The sequence below is a fragment of the Ranitomeya imitator genome, chromosome 1, assembly GCF_032444005.1.
Source record: "Ranitomeya imitator isolate aRanImi1 chromosome 1, aRanImi1.pri, whole genome shotgun sequence".
Lineage (NCBI taxonomy): Eukaryota > Metazoa > Chordata > Amphibia > Anura > Dendrobatidae > Ranitomeya > Ranitomeya imitator.
Window position 1 is genome coordinate 361,811,486 of NC_091282.1, and position 22,605 is coordinate 361,834,090.

The following is a 22,605-nucleotide window of genomic DNA, read 5'->3' on the forward strand; positions in this document are numbered from 1 at the left end:
TCCTGTAGGGGTTTCGTGAGTCAGTGCTCAATACATCTCGAGCTTCTGGCCTCTCGTTTCCCTACAGAGCGGGCTAAGGTGGGCTTTATCGTATCTTTACTGTCGGACAGGGCGTTGCAGTGGGCTATGCCGCTGTGGGAGCGTGGCGATCATGTGGTGCAGAGTGCTCCGTTATTCCTGAGCACTCTGAAACAGGTCTTTTTAGGACCTCGTGTCACCCATGATACGGCGCTCCAACTGTTGGCATTGACTCAGGGCTCGTCCTTGGTCAGCCATTTTGCCGTCCGCTTCCGCACTCTAGCATCTGAGCTGGAGTGGTCGGATAAACCTCTTATTCCTATATTTTGGAGGAGGCTGGCTAACCACGTTAAGGACGCCCTGGCCACTAGGGAGATTCCCGCCACACTGGAAGAATTAATAACAGTGTCTACTCGTATTGACCTCCGTTTTCACGAGCGGAGGTTAGAGCGAGCCCAGTGTAGGCAAAGGTTTCGGCTGGCTCCCACCTTCGCCAAACCTTTGGAATCTCCAGTCCAGGCTCCTGAGTCCCATGAACCTAAGGTAGTGTCTCGAGCGGGATCTAAGTCCCGGACTGCTCGTGCACTCCAGGTTTGCCATGTTTGCCAACAGTCAGGACATCTTGCCACCAGATGTCACCAGCGGTCGAGGAAACGTCAGCGTCTAGTGGTAGTAGGTGGAGGTGCACTAGACACGGCGACGTTTGCCTCCAAATTGTCCTTTAAGGGGACAATAACTTTTGGCTCATCCTCCCACTCGGTAGAGCTCTGCGTGGATTCTGGGGCGGAAGGCAATTTCATGTCTTCTGCCTTCGCCCAGCATCACGCAATACCCCTGGTTATGCTATCTCAACCAGTAACGGTACGAGTGGTGAATGGGTCGACACTCCCCGCACAGATAACACATCAGACCATCCCTTTTACTCTGTCCATGTCACCATCCCATCAGGAGATTATATCTCTGCTCATCATTCCCGAGGGGATTGATGAGGTCCTGTTGGGGATACCTTGGTTACGGTTCCACTCTCCTCACATCGAGTGGTCCTCAGGCAGAATTCTGGGATGGGGTGAATCATGTGGGGGTAGGTGTTACCGAGAGTGTGTTCAGGTTGCTACAACTAAGGTACCCGCAGATCTTTCCTCTCTCCCCAAGCAATACTGGTCTTATGCAGACATGTTCTCCAAAAAGGCGGCGGAGACCCTTCCGCCCCATCGCCCTTATGACTGTCCTATCGATCTCTTGCCTGGTGCAGAGCCTCCCCGGGGTCGAGTTTATCCATTATCTCTCCCGGAGACGGAGGCCATGTCTCAGTACATTCAAGAGAATCTGGCAAGAGGGTTCATCAGGAAGTCAGTGTCACCTGCTGGGGCAGGGTTCTTCTTTGTGCAGAAGAAGAATGGGGAGCTACGTCCATACATAGACTACAGGGGTCTTAACGCTATCACCGTTAAGAACAAGTATCCTTTGCCCTTGATATCCGAGCTCTTTGATAGGCTTCGGGGAGCTAGAGTGTTTACTAAATTAGATCTGCGAGGTGCTTACAACCTGATTCGCATCCGTGAGGGGGACGAATGGAAAACGGCGTTTAACACCAGAGATGGGCATTATGAGTATCTGGTGATGCCCTTCGGGCTCTGTAATGCCCCAGCCGTTTTTCCAAGACTTTGTCAACGACATCTTCCGGGATATGCTTTCCACCTCGGTTGTAGTCTATCTGGATGATATTCTCATCTTTTCTCCAGATATTGACTCCCACCGGAGAGATGTTGGCAGAGTCTTCGACCTCTTACGGGCAAACTCTCTATGCAAAGTTGGAGAAGTGTATGTTTGAGCAGGAGTCTTTACCGTTCCTGGGCTATATCATCTCCGCCCAGGGATTGGCTATGGATCCTGCCAAACTACAGGCTGTGATGGACTGGCAAGAGCCCCATTCTCTTAAGGCGGTGCAGCGCTTTATGGGGTTCATTAATTATTACCGCCAGTTCATTCCCCACTTCTCAACTCTGGTAGCTCCCTTGGTGGCCCTCACCAAGAAGGGAGCGAATCCCAAATTGTGGTCGGAAGAGGTCTCCAAGGCCTTCACTTCTGTTAAGTCTCATTTTGCTAGTGCTCCCATCTTACATCGCCCCGATGTGGATAAGCCATTCCTAATGGATATGGATGCCTCATCCGTTGGTGCTGGAGCAGTCCTCTATCAAAAGGATGCTCAAGGTCGGAAGCATCCATGCTTCTTCTTCTCTAAGACCTTCACATCAGCGGAGAGAAATTACTCCATCGGGGATAGGGAGTTGCTAGCAATGAAGTTGGCCTTTTCAGAGTGGAGACATCTTCTGGAAGGTGCACGGTTTCCCTTCCAGGTTTTCACGGACCACAAAAATTTGGTGTATTTACACACAGCCCAGCGGCTGAATTCTCGTCAGGCCAGATGGTCCTTATTTTTCTCCCGGTTCCATTTTACTCTGCATTATCTCGCCGGGGAGAAGAATATTCGTGCCGACGCTCTCTCTCGCTCTCTTATGTCAACTGAGGAGGAGGAAGAGGAGCCTCGGCTTATTGTCCCTTCTGAGAGCCTGAGAACCGTCGCGCCGGTTTCGCTAGAGTCTGTGCCTCCGGGCAAGACTTTTGTGCCCATTAATTTGCGACCGGAGGTTCTCTCCTGGGCTCATCCGTCCAGGGTGGGTGGACACTTTGGGACAAAGAGGACATCTGAGCTACTGGCGAGGACGTACTGGTGGCCGCATATGGTCCGGGATGTCAGGGATTATATTCTGGCGTGTGTCTCCTGCGCCAAAAATAAATCTCCGCGTCAAAGGCCAGCTGGGTTGCTCTATCCCTTGCCGGTGGCAGATAGACCCTGGGAGATGGTCGGGATGGACTTTGTCGTGGGTTTACCCAAGTCTCGCGGCTGTACCATCATTTGGGTCATCACCGATCATTTCTCAAAAATGGTGCATTTGGTGCCACTACCACAGTTACCTTCTGCACGGGCCTTGGCAGCGTTGTTCATTAAACACATCTTCCGCCTACATGGTATGCCTGACAAAATTGTCAGTGACCGGGGTCCCCAGTTTGCGTCTCGGTTCTGGAGAGAGCTTTGTCGTCTTCTCAGTATCGAGTTGAATCTCTCTTCCGCTTATCATCCCGAGACGAATGTGTTGGTAGAGAGGGCCAACCAGACCTTGGTCACATACCTGCGACATTTTGTTTCAGCCAGGCAGGAGGACTGGGCATCCTTGCTATCATGGGCAGAGTTTGCGCTGAACAACGCTGTAGCCGACTCCACTGGACAAACCCCATTCCTTCTCAACTATGGTCAGCATCCACGGGTACCTGTGCCTATGCCCGTGTCTTCCGCAGACTCCAGGGTGGCAGACTGGGCTGTGGAGGCACGGGATATTTGGGACCACACTCAGGATGCCATTCGGGCCTCTAAGGAGAGAATGAGGTCCTCCGCCGATGCTCATCGGCGCCCAGCTCCGACCTTTGCTCCTGGCGACTTGGTGTGGCTCTCCGCCCGTAACATCAGGCTGCGAGTTGAGTCCACTAAGTTTGCTCCTCGCTACTTGGGCCCCTTCAAGGTCCTCGAACAGGTTAATCCTGTGGTCTACCGTCTGGCCCTTCTTCCACGCCTTGGTATCACCGACACCTTTCATGTGTCCCTCCTTAAGCCCGTATACATGTCCCGGTTTTCTGAGTCATCTGCCGAGACATCGGGTTCGTCTACGAACGATTTTGAGGTGAACGCTATCTTGGGGTGCAAGGTGGTACGTGGCAAAAAATTTTTTTGGGTGAACTGGAAGGGTTACGGTCCTGAGGATAGGTCCTGGGAGCCTGCTGAGCACATTCGGGCTCCGCAGCTTATTGCTGCCTTCGAACGTAGCGAGGCCCAAGGAGGGGGGGTAATGTTAGGAGTCGAGTTTCCTCTGCTGCACAGGGGGAATCTCAATCCGTGTCTGCTGCGGTCTCCCATTCTGCTTCGGCCGCAGTGGGCTCTGCTCAGCGGAGGCGTCGCTCCCAGCGGCTTGCTGGGACTGCTTCTGTGCAAAGGGTTACTGCTGCCTTTTCTGGCTCTCCTGTTGTACCCTGCACTGATCTGCGGCGAGCGGGCTTCTCTGGGACTAAGTCCTTATTTGCACACACTGAGCATGCCCAGGGCAAGATCTCCCGTTGGAGATCGAGGGTCACATGCTCAGGTACTGCAGCACATCCCATTGGTCCTTTTGGCAGGTCCTGAAAGGGCACTTCTGTAGCTGTTTCCTGTGCTGCAGCTATATAAACTGCGCATGACCGCACGGCCATGCGCTAGTATTGTCTTGATATTATGTGTGAGTGTAGATGGATGTATGTCGATGGATGAAAGCTCCTAAGTATCCCTCCCTAGAGTTGTTGACTGCTCGCGGATGATGGTAGCTATCTAGCGCCCGACTAGCCATCTGCATGTAACACACATCACACCGTCCTGTTGCTGTGCCCGCCAGTACGGCGCCGTGCGCTTCCTCTGCGCTTTCCTTACAAAAGCCTGGGTGGTTATTGGCGTCGTCAGTGCGGCACCGCACGCACTCTCGTGCCTATAGATTCTATTTTATAAGTTTCCTTACACACCCAGTTGCGGTGTTGTGCCAGCAAGTGTCTAATCGGACTTCAATCCTGTGTAGGGGTTGAGTTCGCTGACTTCTTGCTCGCGCTCTATGTGCGGTACTGCGGTCCTGTGACGCAACAGGATCGCTTCCTTCACGCAGGGTGAAGTTAACCCATGTGTGTATACTTAGTACCACCATATAGTCCGTCTTACTAGCAGCAGGGTCTTTTACCTGCACGGTGGACCTCGGACTGCGAACGCACCTAGTTTCATATTATCTATACTTGGTGCGTTCCGCCGGTCTTTAACAACCGCATTCTAAACTTCTGTGAAGCAAATAATAAATACTTTCCTTGAGGGGTCTAGTTTCCAAAATCTGGTCACTTGTGGGGGTTTTTTCACTCTTTAGGCACATCACGCGCTCTCCAATTAGGACATGATGTCCGCTAATGATTCCATGAAATTTTACATACAAAAAGTCATATGATGCTCCTTCCCTTCCGAGCCCAAACAGTAGTTTTCTCCCTCATATTGTGTATCGGCGTACTCAGGAGAAATTGCACAACAAATTGTATGGTGCAATTTCTCCTGTTACCCTTATGAAAATTCAATATTGTGGGATAAAAACATATTTGTAGGGAAAATTTGATTTTTTTTATTTACAGATCAACGTTATAAACTTCTATGAAGCATATGAGGGTTCAATGTGCTCACCACACATCTAGAAAAGTTCCCTGAGGGGTCTAGTTACCAAAATGGTGTCACTTGTGGGGGATTTTTACTGTTTAGATACATCAGAGGCTCTCCAGACGCTACACGGCGTCCACCCATTGTTCTAGCAAATTTTGCACTGAAAAAGTCAAATGGTTTTTTTCCCTTTTGAGTTCTGCCGTGAGCCCAAACAGTGGTTTTCTTCCTCATATGAGTTATCGACATGCTCAAGAGAAATTACACACCAAATTTTGGGTCCATTTTTTCCTGTTACCCTTGTCAAAATAAAAAAATTTGGATCTGAAGTAATTTTTTGTGAAAATAAGTTAAATGTTTATTTTTTTTTCCACATTCCAAAAATTCCTGTGAAGCACTCGAAAGTTTAATAAACTTCTTGAGTGTGGTCTTGAGCAACTTGAGGTGTGCAGTTTTTAGAATGGTGTCACTTTTGGGTATTTTCTGCCATATAAACCCCTCAAAGTGACTTCAAATGTAATGTGGTCCCTAAAAAAATGGATTTTTGTAAATTTTGTTGGAAAAATGAAAAATCGCTGGTCAAATTTAACCCTTATAACTTCCTAACAAAAAAAAAATGTTGGTTCCAAAATTGTGCGGATGTAAAGTAGACATGTGGGAAATGTTACTTTTTAACTATTTTGTGTGACATATATCTGTGATTTAAGGGCATAAAAACTAAGTGTTGGAAAATTGCGAAATTTTCAAAATTTTCAAGAAATTTCCATATTTTTCACAAATAAACACACGTCATGCCAAATAAATTTTACCACTATCATTAAGTACAATATGTCATAAAAAAACATTCTCAGAATCACTGGGATCCGTTGAGGCATTCCAGAGTTATTAAATTGGCCTGGTCATTAAAGAGAGTCTGTCACCCCAAAATTCGAGTATGAGCTGTGGCCACCGGCATCAGGGGCTTATCTACAGCATTACAACTCCTGCGCAGGTGTACTTTATCTGCAGTGCGCAGCCACCGGGAAAGGTCAGAGAGGCCCGGCGCCTGCGCACTGCAGTACTTTGCTCTGCCCTCAACAGGGCAGACAAAGTATGCCTGCGCAGCAGCTGCATCAGGAAGAAAAGAAGAGGACGTCATCGCATGAAGATAGGAGGCGCCGGACCCGGACCACGACACCCAACGGACCCGAACCGAAACCGCCCTTGGGTGAATATAATCTAACCAGTTTTTCCTATCTTTCAGGGTACATCGGGGGCTTATCTACAGCATTACAGAATGCTGTAGATAAGCCCCTGATGCTGGTGGCCGCAGCTCATACTCGAATTTTTGGGTGACAGAGTACCTTTTAACGTGCAAACCACCTTCGGGGGTAAAGAGATTAAGCAAGTTGAAATGATCTCTAAAAGGCCTAAAGTTAATGATGTCACTTTTTCTTTGTATTTTAGACCAAAAAATATATATTTTAATTCTACTGCTTTTTGGACCTCCACCATTTTCAGAGTGCTAGGCAGCTGCTTAGAAGAACCCATGGCTCCAGTTTTTTGGCACAAGGTTAGAGGATGCTGGGTTTTTGTAAAGCTGGAAAATTTGCATCACCTGGCCTTTCCTAAAGATGATAGTGAACAACCCATAACCCTAACAGGCGAATTAATGTTTGAAACCTTGGTCAAAGTTATCTGAGCTCACAAATCTCCAGGGGGCCCAAACTTTTGCATGGGACCATTTTCCTTTTTGTTATTTTTAAAATGTAAAAGATGAAAATATATACTGTATAGATTTTTTTTCCTAAAATACTAAAAAAAGGTGTCTTTAGGCCTTTTAAGGATCATTTCATCTTCAACTTGCTTAACTGTTAAAACTTTTTCATGCCACTGTAGATACCTGAGATGTCATCTAGTTAGTGATAAAGTGAAGAAATATTCTGTTGCATTTGTTTGCATTATTCTCATTAGACGTCTTTAACATAGCTTTCATAGAATTGTTTTATAATGGTTTTGTAGAATTACAAGATATTAAGAACTTGCTGCTTTTTTTCCCATTTAGATCCATTGCCAGCTCCAAAACTACAATTGGGAGGCCCCATAGAAAAATTAGAGGATGGATTCAAGGTTACATTAAACTGTTCAGCACCAGATAATGATCAGCTGAGAACCTTTTACTATTTCAACACTGGAGAAAAAAATGATGTGACCAACATAACGGCATTCTCCGGCTCTCTTGAGTTGGAACTGGGACCTATCAATCAACTTTCCTACAGCTGTGAATATGAAGAGGACCTGAGAGGTAGAAAAATTAGGTCTGGAAGAAGTGAAATACTTTCTGAACAGCTCACAGGTGTGTTTATTACTAGTTGTCCTTTCCTGGTTATAGTGATGGAGTGACTACTTCTAGGGCAGTGAGAAACAATCATTACAATTCTAATGGGTCCACTCATATTGCCTGTTACTTATGGCCTTTTTTCATAGAAATAGCATTTTCCACTTCTCTTTGTATGTATATTAAAATATTTAGAATTGAGAGTCCTCAGTGGTTCATACCTTTTAATGGCTAACTGAAAAGGTGGTAACAAATTGCAAGCTTTCGAGACTACACAGGTCTCTTCATCAGGCATAGACCAGACCTGTGTAGACCTGTGTAGTCTCGAAAGCTTGCAATTTGTTACCATCTTTTCAGTTAGCCATTGAAAGGTATCAACCACTGAGGACTCTCAATTCTAAATATTTTTCTATCTACTGGCTAACATGGTACCAAGATATATATCTTTCCTGTATGCATATTAAATAAATTTAATGTCCACAAAAGTCTCAAATAACTGCAATATTACAAAGAATCTTGATTTGGTAGTGTAGGGCCCTTGTAAAATAGATGACAAACTCATGTACTCAATGACGACTGAAAGAGCCCAAATACGTAAAATGTATATTGTAGTTGTGACCTAAGTTAACTTGAAAAATGAAACTTCCATTGCATATAATGTGGTCGATTCATCAAGTTGCCCACGGAAGTGTTAATGATGGGCTCGCTAGAGTACGATGCACCTAATTCATTAACAGGCACACACCACTAAATGAATCAGGCGCTTTTCTTAACTGGCATGTGCCACGGCCAAAAATGTCCTCCATGTACATTTCTAGAGTAAGTTGTGCCACTAAAGTGGTATAACTTTTCATGAATTTGATGGCTGGGACTACTATAAACTAAATTGTTGGTCTCGTGTATAAAACTAATGAAACAATGCTTTTAATCTACCTTAGTTTTTACATTATATATTACCTTATGTATTTTAGAAGCCTCGCAAATGTCTCCTCCAGTGATTGCTGGAATTATCGGAGTCATATCTCTTCTTCTTTGCTTTATTCTGGCACTCTGGTTCTATAAGAAAAGCAAAAAATGTAAGTATATTAAGGATACTAAAGATATTATATACCTATGTCGCAAAGTCAAAAAATATATTTACAGTGGGGCAAAAAAGTATTTAGTCAGTCAGCAATAGTGCAAGTTCCACCACTTAAAAAGATGAGAGGCGTCTGTAATTTACATCATAGGTAGACCTCAACTATGGGAGACAAACTGAGAAAAAAAAATCCAGAAAATCACATTGTCTGTTTTTTTATCATTTTATTTGCATATTATGGTGGAAAATAAGTATTTGGTCAGAAACAAAATTTCATCTCAATACTATGTAATATATCCTTTGTAGGCAATGACAGAGGTCAAACGTTTTCTGTAAGTCTTCACAAGGTTGCCACACACTGTTGTTGGTATGTTGGCCCATTCCTCCATGCAGATCTCCTCTAGAGCAGTGATGTTTTTGGCTTTTCGCTTGGCAACACGGACTTTCAACTCCCTCCAAAGGTTTTCTATAGGGTTGAGATCTTGAGACTGGCTAGGCCACTCCAGGACCTTGAAATGCTTCTTACGAAGCCACTCCTTCGTTGCCCTGGCTGGCGGTGTGCTTTGGATCATTGTCATGTTGAAAGACCCAGCCACGTTTCATCTTCAATGTCCTTGCTGATGGAAGGAGGTTTGCACTCAAAATCTCACGATACATGGCCCCATTCATTCTTTCATGTACCCGGATCAGTCGTCCTGGCCCCTTTGCAGAGAAACAGCCCCAAAGCATGATGTTTCCACCACCATGCTTTACAGTAGGTATGGTGTTTGATGGATGCAACTCAGTATTCTTTTTCCTCCAAACACAACAAGTTGTGTTTCTACCAAACAGTTCCAGTTTGGTTTCATCAGACCATAGGACATTCTCCCAAAACTCCTCTGGATCATCCAAATGCTCTCTAGCAAACTTCAGACGGGCCCGGACATGTACTGGCTTAAGCAGTGGGACACGTCTGGCACTGCAGGATCTGAGTCCATGGTGGTGTAGTGTGTTACTTATGGTAGGCCTTGTTACATTGGTCCCAGCTCTCTGCAGTTCATTCACTAGGTCCCCCCGCGTGGTTCTGGGATTTTTGCTCACCGTTCTTGTGATCATTCTGACCCCACGGGGTGGGATTTTGCGTGGAGCCCCAGATCGAGGGAGATTATCAGTGGTCTTGTATGTCTTCCATTTTCTAATTATTGCTCCCACTGTTGATTTCTTCACTCCAAGCTGGTTGGCTATTGCAGATTCAGTCTTCCCAGCCTGGTGCAGGGCTACAATTTTGTTTCTGGTGTCCTTTGACAGCTCTTTGGTCTTCACCATAGTCGAGTTTTTTGGAGTCAGACTGTTTGAGGGTGTGCACAGGTGTCTTTTTATACTGATAACAAGTTTAAACAGCTGCCATTACTACAGGTAATGAGTGGAGGAAAGAGGAGACTCTTAAAGAAGAAGTTACAGGTCTGTGAGAGCCAGAAATCTTGATTGTTTGTTTCTGACCAAATACTTATTTTCCACCATAATATGCAAATAAAATGATAAAAAAACAGACAATGTGATTTTCTGGATTTTTTTTTCTCAGTTTGTCTCCCATAGTTGAGGTCTACCTATGATGTAAATTACAGACGCCTCTCATCTTTTTAAGTGGTGGAACTTGCACTATTGCTGACTGACTAAATACTTTTTTGCCCCACTGTATTTGAGGGAATGAGTTTGTCCATTTAGAAGGGTGTTGTGAATTCTGTTGTCGGGCTCCCTCCTGTGGTCATGAATGGTACTTCGGCTGGTTCTGTCCATGGACTTCCTCTGGTGGGTGTTTCTGAGTTTCCTTCCACAGGTGACGAGGTTAATTCGTTAGCTTGCTGCTCTATTTAGCTCCACTTGGATCTTTGCTCCATGCTTCCTGTCAATGTTCCAGTATAGGTCTAGTTCACTCCTGGATCGTTCTTGTGACCTGTCTTCCCAGCAGAAGTTAAGTTCCTGCTTGTTTTTCTTTGGTTTGCTATTTTTCTGGCCAGCTTGCTATTTTTATTGTTGTCTTGCTTGCTGGAAGCTCTGGGACGCAGAGGGAGCGCCTCCGCACCGTGAGTCGGTGCGGAGGGTCTTTTTGCGCCCTCTGCGTGGTCTTTATGTAGGTTTTTGTGCTGACCGCAAAGCAACCTTTCCTATCCTCAGTCTGTTCAGTTAGTCGGGCCTCACTTTGCTAAATCTCTTTCATCTCTATGTTTGTATTTTCATCTTTACTCACAGTCATTATATGTGGGGGGCTGCCTTTTCCTTTGGGGAATTTCTCTGAGGCAAGGTAGGCTTTATTTTTCTATCTTCAGGGCTAGCTAGTTCCTTAGGCTGTGCCGAGTTGCATAGGGAGCGTTAGGAGCAATCCACGGCTATTTCTAGTGTGCGTGATAGGATTAGGGATTGCGGTCAGCAGAGTTCCCACGTCCCAGAGCTCGTCCTTATTATCAGTAACTATCAGGTCATTCCGTGTGCTCTTAACCACCAAGTCCATTATTGTCCTGACCACCAGGTCGTAACAGAAGGGTATACCACCATCTTGGACAGTTCTAACAAATCCACATGATATCTCAAGAATGTTCCTGGTGTACACTGCCTGGAATAGAGAGATGGCTATTTATGAATGGCTCCATGGACTTGTATAATCATGTTGAAAATTTTAGGGAAATCCTGTATTAACCATTGAAGAGAGCCAAACATGATAGCAGTACCCTATAGGGCACCGTTCTCATAATAGATGTAGGATCCAGCAGAGGTATCTACATCTTTCGAACAAATGACATATCATGTGGTTATGCCATAAATGTCCAAGATGGGTCAACCGCTTTTATAGAGTAGACTCAGTCCCTTACTCCTTTATGGAACCTCTTAACATCTTCACTCAGCTAGAAGATGTCTAATTTTATATTAAAAACATACAACATGGGTGTATATGGCATATTGCGTTTTGTGAAAGAATATCTGGAAGAATATGGAAGAATATGCTGAAACAATGTTTTTCTGAGGTTCGAGAAAAATGAATTTCAGACATCCGTGTGATTTTCTAATGGAATTTTAGGCTCTGCTGCAATTTTTGACACAGTTTGTAAAGTGCATCAGTAGAAAATACCCCATATTCTTTTCTACATTGAAAAGTAAATCCTGAATGGGTTTAATTTTGATTATGGAGCATAAAACTCCAATTTTCCCTGCCAAAATCTGAGTGAAAAAACTGCATTTGAACATAACTTAATAGTAGATTTATATAGAAGATAAAAGATTCATAGACCATGTGAGAGCAGTAACCGTGTCTACAAGACCTTTACAAATACCATTTTGTAAAAATGACATATTTATGTGTTGTAAAAGTAATTATAATAATGTTCTTTTTTTTATTGCAGATAGCAGATATAATCGCTTTCGTTTCAGGTAGGAGAGTCACTATTAATAAAGGTTCAGCTTAGGAGCTTGGCATTGGTGATGGATCTCTGTGGTCCGGAATTGTTATAGTGATATACAGTATATGTATGATCCTTTCAGTAAATCTAAAGCCTCATTCAGACATGCGTGTTCATGTACGTTTCATCAGTGTTTTGGATCCAAGTTCCATCAGTATTTGGTCTAAGTTTCATCAGTGTTTTGGATCCGAGTTCCATCAGTGTTTGGTCCCAGTTTTATTATTATTATTATTATTATTATTATACATTTTTTATAGCGCCATTTATTCCACGGTGCTTTACATGTGAAAAATGGGCAAATATAGATTAATACAATAAAAATGAGCAAAAAACAAGGCACTAACAGGTACAGGACGAGGGAGGACCCTGCCCGCGAGGGCTCACAGTCTGCAGGGGAAGGGTGAGGATACCTGAGGAGAGGGTAGAGCTGGTTGTGCGGTGGTTCAGTAGGTTGACGATCGCTGCAGGCTGTAGGCTTGTCGGAAGAGGTGAGTCTTCAGGTTCTTTTTGAAGGTTTCTATGGTAGGCGAGAGTCTGATATGTTGGGGTAGAGAGTTCCAGAGTATGGGGGAAGCACGGGAGAAATCTTAGATGCGGTAATGGGAAGAAGAGATGAGAGGGGAGTAGAGAAGGAGATCTTGATAGAATCGAAGGTTGCATGTAGGTAACTACCGGGAGACCATATCACAGATGTATGGAGGAGACAGGTTGTGGATGGCTTTGTATGTCATAGTAAGGGTTTTGAACTGGAGTCTCTGGATGATAGAAAGCCAGTGAAGGGCTTGGCATAGGGGAGAGGCTGGGGAATAGTGGGGAGACAGGTTGATTAGTTGGGCAGCAGAGTGTAGGATGGATTGGAGTGGTAGAAAGAAACCATCCGCCAGAACTATGGAGCAAACCATAAAATTACGGACAAGGGTATAAGATTTAAAATATATCTTCTTTATTCACAACAGTTTTACTAAAAGATTAATTGTGTGCACATATCAGGACAAAAAGTAATAAAATTAAAATTAAACAGGTATAAATGATGGACCAAAGAATATATAAAATCAACAATGTATCAGGGCCCAATTGAAACAAAGAGGCACCAGACGAGGATATTGAAGATCTCCAACAATTATGTGAAAACGTGCATAATTTAAAGATCTACAAGTGATCCCATTACTATATGGGTAAATGGGAGAAAAACATATATCCTTAATATAATCATTGTGCAATAGTGGCTAAAAATAATTTGGCAACCAAAAACTCCATTTGGCCCCTGATGAAGGATTTTCAGTCCGAAACGCGCGTTGGGGTGTGCACATTATTAGGACCAGGTGGCACCTTAAAGGTACGGATCTCCAATATATATTTTTTGCACACTGCACTTTAGTTGCTATATGGAGTTTTTGGTTGCCAAATTATTTTTAGCCACTATTGCACAATGATTATATTAAGGATATATGTTTATCTCCCGTTTACCCATATAGTAATGGGATCACTTGTGGATCTTTAAATTATGCACATTTTCACATAATTGTTAGAGATCTTCAATATCCTCGTCTGGTGCCTCTTTGTTTCAATTGGGCCCTAATACATTGTTGATTTTATATATTCTGTGGCCCATCATTTATACCTATTTAATTTTAATTGTATTACTTTTTGTCCAGATATGTGCACACAATTTATTTTTTAGTAAAACTGTTGTGAATAAAGAAGATATATTTTAAATCTTATATCCTTGTCCGTAATTTTATGGTTTGCTCCATAGTTCTGGTGATTGGTTTCTTTCTGTAATTGAGTGGTTTCCACTTTTTTCTTTTAACACTGGGAACAGCTTATTATCTTTTTCTGGTTATAATATGTAAAATACTATTATACAAATATTACTCCCTGAGGTGTTATAATACTGGATTGGAGTGGTGCCAGAGTGGTAGAGGGGAGGCCAGAGAGTAGGAGGTTGCAATAGTCAAGGCGGGAGATGATAAGAGCATACACTAGTGTTTTTGTGGTTTCGTGATCAAGGAATGCACGGATCCAAGAAATATTTTTGAGTTTGAGGCGGCAGAAGGAGGCAAGGGCTTGGATATGTGGCTTGAAAGAGAGGGCAGAGTCAAGGATCACCCCGAGGCACCGAACATGCAGGACTGGGGAAAGTGAGCAGCCATTGACATTGATATATAGGTCTGGTGGAGGGGTAGAGTGAGATGGGGGAAAGATGATGAATTCTATTTTTGTCCATGATCAGTTTTAGAAAGCGAGCAGAAAAGAAGGCCAAGATAGTAGACAGGCAGTGTGGGATTTTGGTGAGTAAGGAGGTGAGGTCAGGTCCGGATAGGTAGATCTTAGTGTCATCGGCATAGAGATGATACTGCATACTGTTGGATTCTATGAGCTGTCCCAAGCCGAAGGTGTAGATTGAGAAGACTAGGGGTCCTAGAACAGAGCCTTGAGGAACACCGACAGACAAGGGGCGAAGTGAGGAGGTGGTGTGGGGGAGGGAGACACTGAATGTTCGGTCTGTCAGATATGACGAGATCCAGGATAGGACCAAGTCTGTGATGCTAAGAGATGAGATGAGCAAAAGGGAGTGGTCCACAGTGTCAAAGGCAGAAGATAGCTCCAGGAGAAGGAGGACATAGTAGTGTTGCTTGCTCTTGACAGTTAGTAGGTCATTGGTGACTTCAGTTAGGGCAGTTTCAGTTGAGTGATGGGGTCGGAGTCAGATTGTAGCAGGTCAAAGAGGGAGCAGGAGGAGAGGTGGAAGGACAGTTCAAGATAGACATGCTGTTCCAATAGTTTTGAGGCATAAGGGAGAAGAGATATCGAGCAATAGCTAGACACAGAGGATGGATCGAGGGAGGGCTTTTTGAGGATGGGTGTGATCTTGGTATGTTTGAAGGATGAGGGGAAGACACCTGTTGTGAGTGACAGGTTGAAGAGATGTGTTAGGGTTGGGATGAAGACCGTGGCAAGGTTAGGGATGAGGTGGGACGGGAGTGGGTCAAGTGTGCAAGTGATGAGATGTGATCTTGACAGGAGGGTGGTGAGCTGATCTTCTGTCATGGTGGAGAAGCTGGTTTTGGAGGAACAGGGTTGAGCAGCTAAGAGGGGCATTGGGCGCTGTGGGCCAAAGCTTCCTCTGATCGTATCGATCTTCTGTTTAAAGAAAGAGGCAAAGTCTTCAGCAGAAGTGAGAGGGGAGGGAGGATGTGCAGGGGGATGGAGTAGCAAATTTAAATTGTTGAAAAGCTGTTTAGGGTTGTGCGAGAGGGAGGATATGAGAGATGAGAAGTAAGTTTGTTTTGCAGCAGTGAGCATGGACTTGAAGCTGGCGAGGGACTGCTTGTATGCAGTGAAGTGGTCGGCAGAGCAGGATCGCTTCCATCTCCGCTCAGCGACCCTGGAAACCCGTCTCAGTTCTTTGGTCAGGCTGGTCAGTCAGGGCTGCCTGTTGATTGTATGAGTTTTGCTATGCATGAGCAGGGCGGCCAAATCGAGTGCTGCTGTTATTGTGGTGTTATAAAAAGTGTCAGCAGCATCTGTGTCATGAAGGGAAGCTATGTCTGTAAGAGGGAGAAGGGACTCAGACAATGATTGTAAATTGAGGTGTTGGAGATTTCTGCGAGGGTGAGTGAGTTTGTGGAGTGGGGGTTATACAATAGGAGAGGAGAGGGAAGAGAATGTCAGTAGGTTGTGGTCACACAGGGGAAGGGGTGAGTTAGCAAGATTAGTAAGGGAACAGATGCGGGTGAAGATGAGGTCCAGCGTGTGGCCATCTTTGTGAATGGACTCAGAGGACCATTGAGTGAGACCGAAGGAGGCAGTGAGCGATAAAAGTTTAGAGGCAGCTGAGGTGGAAGTATCAATGGGGATATTGAAGTCACCCATGATGATAGTGGGGATGTCAGCAATGAAGAAATGAAGTAGCCAGGTGGTGAAGTGGTCGAGAAAGGTGGAGATGGATAGTTCTGGAGGGCGATAGATGACAGCCAGCTGGATGTTGGAGGGGGAATAGATGCAGACGGAGTGCACCTCAAACGAGGGAAGAGTAGTGGAGGGTGGTAGCAGGATTGGAGTAAAGGAGCAGGTGTCGGTCAGGAGCAGGCCAATTCCTCCACCACGTTTGCTGCTGGGGAGAGGGGGGTGAGAGAGGTGGAATCCACCAAAGGAAAGTGCAGCTGGAGAGGCTGAGTCAGAGGGGGTGAGCCAGGTTTCAGTGATGCCAAGAAAGGAGAGTTTGTTGGTGATGAAAAGGTCATGGATAAATGGCAGTTTGGTGCACACAGAGCGTGCATTTCTTATTACTCCAGTTAGGGGGACCAGGGGAGTGGGGGCTGGATGAATGGGTATGAGGTTATCATGGTTGAGAAAACATGTAGAGGATCATGGCAGGGGGTTAGAAATGAGTGTGGGGATGTGTTGAGGAGGGCCAGGATTTGGGGATACATCACCAGCGATGAGGAGTAGTAGACAGAGCGTTAGAAGATGGGAGCAGGATAGGACATGATGCGGCCGTGTGTGTCTGGAGAAAGAGGATTGTATGTGGAGGAAGAGTTCGGAGGAGAAGGTGAGATGGCTGGGGAGTATGGAGGGAGAAATGAGTAGTTGTTTACTAGGTGGAGGGATTGCCGGAGATTGTAAGAAGGAAAGTAGTATGGGGGTGAAAGAGAAAAGAAACTAAAACATTGTAGTGGTTTGATATTCTGTTACCGTCCAGTCAATTCCAGTCCAATTCAGTCTAATTCAAAGTAATTAGTAAGATGTAATTTATAAGATGAATGGAGCAGACTACGTCTGGAGCAGACACCTACATGTGAGTATATCTGCTACTAAGAGGACTCAGCTGTGAGTGGATGTGGGGGGTGTGGCCAGAACACATGTTCAGAGTTAAACAAAAGGTCATAAAAGGGGGGGAGGGGTTAGACTGACCGCTCAGAGGTGTGCATGGAAAACACCAGAGAAGTGAGATATATTGTGGATCCAAAGTGAAGGGTGAGCAGTGCATACCAGAGAAAATTAAATACAGTTCACATAGACATTCAGGAACTGGGGACAGTTGGAACATTCAGTGTATACCAGAGAAAATAAATTATGCAGTTCACATAGACTTTCAGGAGCTGGGGAAAGCTGGAACATTCAGCGCATACCTGTGGGAAGAGGAAAACAGCTTGATTAGATGGTACAGATGGTGACGATGATGATGATGACAAGAAAACTGTAGGAGTGATGAGTGGCCAAATGCATTCTAGAATTCAGTCAGAGAAAATTATCAGTGTTTTGGATCCGAGCTCCATCACTGTTTGGTCCTAGTTTCATCAGTGTTTTGTATCCGAACTCTATTAATGTTTAGTCCAAGTTTCATCAGTGTTTTGAATCCGAGCTCCATCAGTATTTGGTCCAGGTTTCATCAGTGTTTTGGATCCAAGTTCCATCATTATTTGGTCCAAGTTTCATCAGTGTTTTGGATCCAAGTTCCATCAGTGTTTGGTCCACATTTTATCAGTGTTTTGGATCCAAGCTCCATCAGTATTTGGTCCAAGTTTCATCAGTGTTTTTGTCCAAGTTTCATCAGTGTTTTATTCCAAGTTTCATCAGTGTTTTGAATCCGAGCTCTATTAGTGTGTGGTCAAAGTTTCATCAGTGTTTTGAATCCAAGCTTCATCAGTGTTTGGTCCAAGTTTCATCAGTGTTTTTGTCCAAGTTTCATCAGTGTTTTATTCCAAGTTTCATCAGTGTTTTGAATCCGAGCTCTATTAGTGTGTGGTCAAAGTTTCATCAGTGTTTTGAATCCAAGCTCCATCAGTGTTTGGTCCTAGTTTCATCAGTGTTTTGGATACAAGCTCTATCTGTGTTTGGTCCAAGTTTCATCAGTGTTTTGGATCCAAATTCCATCAGTGTTTGGTCCATGTCAGTTTTTATCATCAGCATGTCATCAGGATTTTCACGTATGGAAAAATAAATAAATTACAATTTTAATCATGGACAGCACACGGATTGTACACTGATGCCATCCGTGTGCTGTCAATGATTTTCAAAGACACAGAAACTTGTATGGTTATTTCTCATCCATGACACTGATAAAAAATGGACATGCCTCTGTGATTTTTGCACGGGCACATGGTTGGCAAATAAAAGACGGACATGTGAACAGCCCCATACACTATAATGGGTACAAGTTGTATCTGTGAAAATCATGGATAGGACACGGATGTCTGAATGAGGCCTAAAAAAGATGTTCTGGTATTATCTTTGCCTTAAACCAGTAATAATAATAGCGCCAACATATTCCGCAGCGCTTTACAAATTATAGAGGGGACTTGTACACACAATAGACATTACAACATAACAGAAATCACAGTTCCAAATAGATAACAAGAGGAGTGAGGGCTTATGGTTTGTTTGGTTTTTTTTTTTTTGAATGGGCCACACAGGGATAATTAGGTTAATGCGTTGAGGCGGTAGGCCAATGTGAACAAATGCGTTTTTAGGGCACGCTTAAAACTGTGGGGTTTGGGGATTAATCATATTAACCTGGGTAGTGCATTCCAAAGAATCGGCGCAGCACGTGTAAAGTCTTGGAGACGAGAGTGGGAGGTTCTGATTATTGAGGATGCTAACCTGAGGTCATTAGCGGAGCAGTATTTCCCAACTAGCATTCCCTAAATTTTGGTGCTCCCTGGAACCTTGTCAGGTATCCTTCAGGAAGCAGTGAGATAGGAATATCAGTTGGGTTTCCCTAAGAATTAAAGGGTTATTCCCATCTCCAAGATCATATAACAATATATAGTAGGTGTAATAATAATAGCAAATACCTCCAATTACAAATTTAGTATAGTTCTACTGATTCGCTATGTCGCTTACCCAATGCACAAGCATTGCAGTAGTTTAGGTATCCACGGTCATGACCACTCATATAGTGACAGTTAGCTAGTTGTTTGTTGTCATAATGATGGATCCCTAAGCTACTACAGTGCCTGCATATAGGGTAAAATACATAACAAATCAGAAGAACTATACTATATTTCTAATTGGAGGTATTTGCTAATATTATTATTATATCTATTTCATATCGGAATAGGATCTTGGAGCTTGGAATACTGATTTAAAAAAATTTTTTGAAGAGTTTCCTATGGTGTTAATGTTGGGAATTACTGATTGCTGTTCCAACGAGCCTATTATATGAAATATATTGAAACCACTCTAAGATAACCAGTAAAACATGTAATATAAATGGTCTTCTAGAGGTATCTAAAGTCATCATACAATGCCTACAAGTAGTATTCAACCCCCTGCAGATTTAGCAGGTTTAATAAGATGCAAATAAGTTAGAGCCTTCAAACTTCAAACAAGAGCAGGATTTATTAACAGATGCATAAATCTTACAAACCAAAAAGTTTTGTTGCTCAGTTAAATTTTTATAAATTTTAAACATAAAAGTGTGGGTCAATTATTATTCAACCCCTAGGTTTAATGTTTTGTGGAATAACCTTTGTTTGCAATTACAGCTAATAATCGTCTTTTATAAGACCTGATCAGGCCGGCACAGGTCTCTGGAGTTATCTTGGCCCACTCCTCCATGCAGATCTTCTCCAAGTTATCTAGGTTCTTTGGGTGTATCATGTGGACTTTAATCTTGAGCTCCTTCCACAAGTTTTCAATTGGGTTAAGGTCAAGAGACTGACTAGGCCACTGCAACACCTTGATTTTTTGCCTCTTGAACCAGGCCTTGGTTTTCTTGGCTGTGTGCTTTGGGTCGTTGTCTTGTTGGAAGATGAAATGACGACCCATCTTAAGATCCTTGATGGAGGAGTGAAGGTTCTTGGCCAAAATCTCCAGGTAGGCCGTGCTATCCATCTTCCCATGGATGCGGACCAGATGGCCAGGCCCCTTGGCTGAGAAACAGCCCCACAGCATGATGCTGCCACCACCATGCTTGACTGTAGGGATGGTATTCTTGGGGTCGTATGCAGTGCCATCCAGTCTCCAAACGCCACGTGTGTGGTTGGCACCAAAGATCTCGATCTTGGTCTCATCAGACCAGAGAACCTTGAACCAGTCAGTCTCAGAGTCCTCCAAGTGATCATGAGCAAACTGTAGACGAGCCTTGACATGACGCTTTGAAAGTAAAGGTACCTTACAGGCTCGTCTGGAACGGAGACCATTGCGGTGGAGTACATTACTTATGGTATTGACTGAAACCAATGTCCCCACTGCCATGAGATCTTCCCGGAGCTCCTTCCTTGTTGTCTTTGGGTTAGCCTTGACTCTTCGGACAAGCCTGGCCTCGGCACGGGAGGAAACTTTCAAAGGCTGTCCAGGCCGTGGAAGGCTAACAGTAGTTCCATAAGCCTTCCACTTCTGGATGATGCTCCCAACAGTGGAGACAGGTAGGCCCAACTCCTTGGAAAGGGTTTTGTACCCCTTGCCAGCCTTGTGACCCTCCACGATCTTGTCTCTGATGGCCTTGGAATGCTCCTTTGTCTTTCCCATGTTGACCATGTATGAGTGCTGTTCACAAGTTTGGGGAGGGTCTTAAATAAAAACAAAAAATAGCAAAAAATCTGTATGTAGATGGACTACACAGATATACCCACTAGAACAATGAATACTAAATACAGCGCAAGTGGAAATAAAACATAACTTTTACTAGAACAATATAAAAGTACAAATAAAAAAGTCACCCAAAAGTGATATAAAAGCACATGGGGTAAGGTCTCAACAAAGAGACACAGCAAAAAAAACCCTAAAAGGATTCAAAAGACACCGCCTGCAGAGGCGCTTGCGGATGAAAAGCAGACCAATATATGATTCACGCACTAGCTACCAGAAACAAATACATATGAATCATGAGGCAATAATACATATAATTGGTTGCATGTAAATAGACAAATATCGCAAAATGGCAAAAAACATGGCACCTATACCACGGTGTCATTAATAAGAGTCAGGGTAAAGAAAATGGAACATTCTCACCAACTCCAGGATAAATAGGCAGGAGACCCGGAAAACCTCTTGTTCAGGCAATGGTCCGGAATATGATGAAGGGAACTGACAATACCCTGTCATTCCCTATGGGGCTAACAGTAGTCTATCCCCAAAACTCCTGCCCTTACAAGGGCAGTCCACAGCTACCCCTGCACAAACATGCCCTGCACTCTCCCTGTGGTCAGTCCCGACGCGTTTCCTCCAAGCTAATCATCAGGGGACCTGCTTGATTGTAGAGATAAGTGCTCAAAAGGAAGACATAAGTTGCTGCCACCCCCTATGCTATCCTGCAGCAACTTATGTCTCCCTTATCTCTACAATCAAGCAGGTCCCCTGATGATTAGCTTGGAGGAAACGCAGGCGTGTACTACGGAGGAAAGAGAATGAACTTCAGTCCAATATTGCGGCCAGCATGCAGCCAGCGGGTAAAGAAAGGGTGAATCAAACACCTGAAAACTCCGCCCATATGACCGAAAACCGGTCCCGCCAATTTCAGCTGACAGGTTCCCTTTAATAAACCAACAAGTCAAGAGAGCTTCAATCAGTGATGTTGTCATTGATCTATTTGCCTATTTGTTAAAGGTGTTCCCTTTCAACACACTTTTTCCCTTAGGTTTAGTTATTGTATGTGTAAAAAGAAAAAACAAAACTGAACTTTACTTGACCTAACCCGATCTAGTGATGTGTCTCTGTCGCTGCCGCAGTCTTTGTTGATTGGAAGCAGCGGTGATGTCATGTTGACGGTGCTGCAGGCAACCGCTGAACTCCGGGCTTATCTAGCTTTAAAAAAATATTTTTAAATGAGTTTAAAATAGCAAGAAATACAACTTATTAATACCCTTCAATCAGCAACAGTAGGGCCATTAAAACAGCCTCATTCTATCATTCCTAATCATTTGAAGAAGGAAATTATTATTATTATTATTATTATTTATTTGTTTATTTAGCACCATTAATTCCATGGTGCTGTACATGTGAAAAGGGGTTACATGCAGGGTTATAGATAATGTTTACAATAAACAAATTTACAATGACAGACTGGTACAGAGGGGAGAGGACCCTGTCCTTGCGGACTTACATTCTTCGGGATAATGGGTTAGAGACAAGAGGTCGGTGTGCTGCAGCACTGGTGGTGGTGAGGCGGCAGCTCTTGTGGTGGTGAAGCGGCAGCTCGGGTGGTTGGTGAGGCAGCAGCTCTGGCAGTGGCGACGTGGCAGCTCGGGTGTTTGGTGAGGCGGCAGCTCTGGTGGTTGGTGAGGCGGCAGAATGGTTATTGCAGGCTGTAGGCTTTCCTGAAAAGATGTGTTTTCAGGTTCCGTCTGGAGGATCCAAGGGTGGTGGATAATCGGACTTGTTGAGGCATGGAATTCCAGAGGATGGGGGATATTCGGGAGAAATCTTGGAGGCGGTTGTGTGAGGAATGAATAAGTGTGGAGGAGAGTGGGAGGTCTTGGGAGGATTGTTAGTAGTTTGAACTGCATTCATTGGGGAATTGGGAGCCAGTGGAGGGATTTGCAGAGGG

At 44.2% G+C, this 22,605-nt stretch overlaps 1 protein-coding gene across 1 annotated transcript in view; it reads left to right on the forward strand.

The window, feature by feature from the left end:
* Window positions 1-22,605, forward strand: part of LOC138672809 (immunoglobulin superfamily member 1-like) — a 119,128-nt gene that overhangs the window by 70,273 nt on the left and 26,250 nt on the right. The window contains exons 10-12 of the mRNA XM_069761205.1: window positions 7,329-7,619; window positions 8,573-8,677; window positions 12,054-12,081. Coding sequence (XP_069617306.1) covers window positions 7,329-7,619; window positions 8,573-8,677; window positions 12,054-12,081 — 424 coding nt within the window. The remainder of the gene's footprint in view (window positions 1-7,328; window positions 7,620-8,572; window positions 8,678-12,053; window positions 12,082-22,605) is intronic.